Below are 6375 nucleotides of genomic sequence, written 5' to 3' on the forward strand. Positions count from 1 at the left end.
AGAAATAGCAGTATAATACTGGGGGATTTAAAGTAAATAACTGTAGAAATTACAGAAAAGTCTAACAGTGCAGTGTTGTCAAATATCTATTCCGAAGCTGTGGGGGGAGCTCTAGAGAGAAACCTGCGAGCAAAAAGCGAGAATACAGCGAAGAAATCCCGAAACTACTGAGCCCTGCTTTAAGTAGTTATCCTTGAAGTGCTTTGCGCACACAAAAATTACTTTACCCACAGATCGAGATGTGGGTACATTTCCGTGAAAAATAAAACTCAACCAGGCACTTCGAAGAGGTTCTGATGCTGGGAGACGGTGTAATGAAGCGTGTGGGTTACTACATCCAACAACCGAACATTTTGACTTACCCTCTCGTAACTTCTGCATCCTTGAGCTTGGACTACAAAAAAATCACAGCGAGAAATAAAAGTGGAGGATTGCTCGAAGTGTTGGGCCGGGAGTCGATGTCCTTATTTGGCAGTTCTGCTGCAAATACTGTGACGTTATTGTTCAAAAAACGTAATAGAGAATAGAAAAATCAGAACAGGTTGCAAAATATGACCAAAACAGAATATAAAGATATCAACGAAGCACCTGAAGTGTCACGAACTGCTCCGAGACACGAAGGTTTAGATCCAAATGCAGCTTTATTTGAGGGCAATCCAGAGGCGTAATCCAATGTACAGGCAAGGGTCATACACAGATCGGCAGGCCAAACAAACAAACAAACAAACAAACAGGGACCAGAGGCAAGAGAGTAATCCAGGGAACAGGGCAAGATATCCAAAAACCAAGAGACAAGAATACCAAGAAAATGCTCAGAAATGCAGTGTAATGGGCCTTTCACACAGGACGCGGTATGCGCGGCGCTTGCCGCTGGGTTCAGCGTTGCCCTTCAGATACAACGCGATTTGCGCTGAGCTGTGACGTAGGCGGAGTTTTAAAAACTTTTAGCGGGAGCTCTATTACGTCTGTTTTTGTTTCTTAGTTTCAGGTTTAATGTTTGAATAAATGTTTTATTCTAAAAAAAGAGCTGACTTCATGATTCTTGTTTTAATTCAGATATACAATTTTGCCGTTCATCCATTTTGAATTCCGTCCTTGTTTGGATCCCCCGATTCTATTGGCCGCGCTGGTAATCGTCACAGAGCGCAGCGGCAAAAGTTGAACTATTTTGAACTTTGACCGCGGCATGCGCTTGAGCACGCCAATGATGCGCACCGCTGCGCTTGCGCTTTGGTCGACGCAGCAACAAAACGTCCTTGCGCGGCGCAAGCCATTGAAATGAATGGGTTTTATAGCACGACGCCGCGCATACCGCGTCCTGTGTGAAAGGCCCATTACACTAAAACAAGACTTCGCGGTGAGTGAATGAATGAACATGGTATAAATAGACTGAGACTAACAGGGTGATGGGACACAGGTGAATGCAATCAGTGATAATGAGGTACAGGTGACTGTGATGAGTGATCAGAGATGAGTCCGGGCAGTGAGTATGGGAAATGTAGCCTGAGAGTGAACGTGAGTGTCTGATGTGGAGTGCCCTCTGGTGGCTCTCAAGGGCACTCCAGCTGGTGACCGTTACATGAAGAGACTAATTTCAACTTTTCTGTACTTCTACACACTTCAAATATACAGCAAAATGCATTTAAGGACTAAAAAAGTGGATTTATATGTCCCCTTTAAGGATGTGCATGACAAAATCTCCTCCATGTTCCTCATAGATATAATACTGCAGTTATTCTATGTATATATGATAGCTTTCAGAGGAGTGCAATTTTTAGGCCAGCAACAATCAGGCATTCATACATAATCGCCACAGGAACAGCTGGCTATCATCAGTTATCTATGACCACTCAGCAGCATTAACCGTGGCCTTCCTCTCAGGGGCTGTCCAGATGCCTGATGTTGATCACACACCAAGCATGTTTTTTTTTCTTAAATGGGTTGTGAAAATGTAGGGAACATCTCTCTTCTGGTCGGAGGCGGGAAGCAGCCTATAAAAATGTTTCATTTTTCCTCTAGTACAGATGTAAGTTATCACTCCTCCTCAACATACCTCATTCACAATATGTGACACTTTCTGCACAAAAATGAGAAAAATGATTTATATTCTCTCGTGCAATATATTTTACGGGGAATAAGTGCATAGGCATGCAAACAGGAAACATTTTCATCTTCATCGGTCTGACCCTCTTCAGTCTTGTTGACAGTGTGATTTTTCTTTTACAATGTCTCTGTGAAGAAACAAGTCATTTTAAAGTGTACATTTTTTTCATATAAGAGAGCAATGGGCTGTGGATAGCTAAGGTCAGAAAAGTCATTGGACTCCTGCTAAAGAGATTTTCACTGAGATGACACCTTAGTTGGCATGTTAAAGTCCGACAAAGAAAGACCAACAAAACCACAAATCTCACCGTCTGTGAGTGGATCATCTCAGGCCCTATATTTAGTCTTGTACTACAGACAGGTCACTTAAATACATAAAGTTTGTCTTCTTTTCTCCTCAGTGAAGCTTATCCAGAAAGGGAGGACAGTGGCACAGTAAAAAAAAATTTAATTTGTTGCACATACCATAGAATATCTCCAATCTCTTGATGAAAGTTTCTTAGATGTCATCATTAACCATTAAACTCTTTCCCTAACAAGAAGCTTGAGACGCCAAATGGCTACCATGAGAGAGGAAATTAGATGGGTTTACTGCCTGTCTCCTATTAGCTTCCCATGATGGAATGTGTCTGTCATAGCCAATAATGAGGCAATAATTCTTTATAGTAAACCTGTTGGCACATTCACCAGAACAAAAATGTAATATTGAAGATCCATGGAATAGTCTGTTTATTAAGAATGGTTGTTTATAGTCAAGCTGATGTTTTGGGGGAGTCAGCACACGCCTGTCTTGTTGCATTTCGAACTCTGTGCCATTTCTCACTCCCCTACAGTTTCCATGAACGATGGAAATTTAATTTGCAGACAACTTTTTACTGAGTTTTGTGCATTGCTTGCAATATATAAAGTATCATGGTACAGTATCTAAAATGATTTTTAAAGACTTGTTAAGCTGTTTTATTGTATAAGAAAATTAATAAATAGCTCCCCTACACATCCACAACATAAGAGCATTTTTTATCCATTATTTTAGTATTATTATACAATTATATTCCTAAATAATATTTAGAATTTTTTGATATTTTATATATTTTATGTGCTTTTGTCTTTTTTATTACTTTTTTAAAAATATTTTTTTTATTTAGCTTTTTTTTATTTTTTGTTTCAGTTTCAGTGATTCAACTTATTTATTTCATTTACTTGCTAAGGCAACATTCCTAATTTTCATTTAACTTTAAGCTTGTCATCCAATATTTATATTTAGTTTTATTAAATGGTTTTTAATAATTGTAGTTTTAGTTACTGACAACAACTGTCATATGCAACTGTTGGATGGAATTGGCATTCTGACTCATTGCTTTGTACACTGTAAAAAAGGATTTTTTGGTGAAGTAAATACTACTGAAAAAAAACAATGTAATTTACATGAAAAAGTTAGTTCAGGCAAGAATTAAAAAAAAACTAAGTAAATTCCATATCAGTACTTAATTCAAGCGAGTAGAAATGAAAGCGTAAATATCAACTCAATAAAATTAAGTAAAAATTACTCAACTTTTCTGATACTGGGGTTCCCATCATGCACTGGACCTTGAATAATTAATGAGGTTCATTTTTCACTGGTTTCCAGCTGTATTTACACTGTTTTATCATTGCTTTTGTTGTCAGGATTAGTAACTTGCCATTTTGTGACATTTTGAGTAAATTTTCTGCTCAAAATGACACATTCAAACACAAAAACGATCCATCAAATGTTACCGTCATTGTGTATTGTCTACCAAGTATTGAGGTCTTTGCATTCACATGATGCTTAAAGGAGAACTCTGTAACTCTAGCGAACTCTTGTCACTTCTTCGCTGATTTTCCCTTTTGTTGTCGCATGTTTTCCCCACGAGCTCCCCCTACAGCTGTGGGGGGGCGTATATTTCACAACACGGTCGTAAAAAACTCACTTGCGGCGGCCTCCTCCCCCTCGCTACCGCTGCTCATGTGCGTTTGTTATGATCGGAGCAAGCCAACTGTATCGTGTGGAGCTATGTCTACCGAGGTGGGTAATCTGGTAATACATCATACATGCGTGTGTGTTTATGTTGAATTGCCGTAAAGCAATTTGTGTTTCGCGCTCGTTCTCGTTCTAGTTCTCGCTTCTCACGAGACTTCCAATTTCTAACTTGCCGGGACGGTAGTGTTGCAAGTTGCAAGGTTGGTTTTCCGCCTGGGAACGCTGGGGGGAGCGGGGAAAGTCACCAATATCACCAGAACAGGTTGTTTAACCATCCAAATGATTTCTAGACAGTTTTATTAAGTTAAAAAAGTTACCAAGTTCTCCTTTAACATCTGACATGATGTAGTATAAATTACTAAGATAATCTAAGTAAAATACATACTATAAATTACTGGTATTATTCAATATTGTTTGAGTGAAATGTAATGCAAAGGAAATTTCAACTAAATCGATAATAATCAACCTTTTACTAGCCAAGTTAAAATGACTTATTTTCTTTGTAACTTTCACTTAACTAGGTTAAGTAAAGTTGACTTAATTCCATATTCCAAGTAAATTTAACTTAAAGATTTCTAATTAAAGCTACTGATAAATATGTTTAGGTTTTTACTTGGCAAATCTTTGTAAATTTACTAGCATTTTCTGAGTGGAAAAAGTTGCCTAGCTTTTTTTAAGTAAATCCTACTCCAAATTTTTTTCAGTGTAGAAAGTCCCCACTGGAGGGCCTCAATGCTATGCAGTCAGCCCGGGCTAATAATGAGCCATCACACTGAGTGCTCAGAGACCTCTTTTGGCAAGGTGCAAGCTGATAATGGGAAACAAATAGCCTGTTTGTAGCTTTGCTCAATAATTGCTCTCTTGGCCAACAGCTGTCTGACTCTAAGCCGGTCATTGCCTTGACTATGTTGCTTATCACACTAATTAATTGCAGGTCTCAAGCCAAGTACAGCCGCCCACTGAGTGTCCCTATCTAATCTGTATTCCTATGTATGTTTTCTTATGCCTTTAATCAAAGAGCCAGCAAGAAGCAACCAGAGGCTGTGCTCCCATGAGGATGTGGATAGCCACAGCAGAAAACAAAGCAGCGCAGATGAGAGCGAGCAGTCAGAACCCTGGTCCCCCCGCACCGTGCCAAGGAGACACACAGTAGGAGGGCCTCGCACTGCCGGGGACGTGATCATCATGCAGTCCTACAACATGGACCATAAGAAAGAGGCCTTTCTTGAGCATCTGAAACAGAAGTATCCCCATCATGCTTCTGTTATCATGGGGCACCAGGAAAGACTAAGAGACCAGGTAAGCTTAGCTCTGAAATAATAACAACTTTACTCTGGTTGGATTTCGAAAACTCCACTAAATGCTAAATTAGGTTTTCAACTTGGTCTTAATTACTAGAATATCAAAGTCAAATCAAAGAAGAAACATCTAAAAGAGATGGAAGCATATGATAAAATAATATGGCAGCAGAGAAGCACAAAAACAAAGGGTTGTCAATGATGTGAATTATTGTGGATACATATTTTCTTTAAATTTCCATTATTTTCTCTGTTAAAGCTACACTGTGTAATTTTTTAAGTTGATTCTTAGCAAAAAACACTTTGTTCTTTCAAAATGATATGTGCTCATTAATGTGTAATTACTTCTACCAACTAATCAAGTATTCTCGTAAGCGTAGAATCTGCCATTTAAGAATACATACGAGCGAGTCGCTCGAATGGCGGCAGCCATGTTGCGCCTCCATCTTGAAAATACATTAGCCAAAGAGGGACATACCTGGAAATTCAAGTTTCGCCTTTCGCGTTTTTACACTCAGTGGCGCCGTGACGAATGCGAGGGGGAGATTACTCGCGACTGCCGGCAGATTTGAAATAATACGGCCACCGTAGGAGTTAAAACACCCTCGGAATGCGGGGCTAGAAAGTAATATTCAGTTGGTAGTCATAAACAATTTCACCACTAGATGGGAGAAAATCCTACACAGTGTAGCTTTAATCATTACATTTAGTAATGTAGTAAATTCCATGACATTATATACTTCAATGAGCCAATGTTCCATGCCTTACAAGAACCTTTACAGTTGGTCCCTCAACACACATGCTATGATTCCATATTTCATCTACATAGCACACTGACTGAGTATCCTTCCTATGATCTACACGTGTATCGCCTTACTCTTGACAGATTAAAGGCGCACTGACATTTTTATTTCTGCTAGTTTCCGCTTGACATTTTCATTGTATCTTTGATGGTTGGATAAGCTTGAGTGGTGT

At 39.1% G+C, this 6375-nt stretch overlaps 1 protein-coding gene across 10 annotated transcripts in view; it reads left to right on the forward strand.

The window, feature by feature from the left end:
- Positions 1 to 6375, forward strand: part of LOC309500583 (sickle tail protein homolog) — a 71799-nt gene that overhangs the window by 36434 nt on the left and 28990 nt on the right. For all 10 annotated transcript variants that reach the window (XM_082172219.1, XM_082172220.1, XM_082172221.1 and 7 more), the window contains exon 2: positions 5121 to 5401. In XM_082172219.1, coding sequence (XP_082028345.1) covers positions 5121 to 5401 — 281 coding nt within the window. The remainder of the gene's footprint in view (positions 1 to 5120; positions 5402 to 6375) is intronic.

This window comes from Leuciscus leuciscus, assembly GCF_965113295.1.
Source record: "Leuciscus leuciscus genome assembly, chromosome: 6".
Classification (NCBI taxonomy): Eukaryota; Metazoa; Chordata; class Actinopteri; order Cypriniformes; family Leuciscidae; genus Leuciscus; species Leuciscus leuciscus.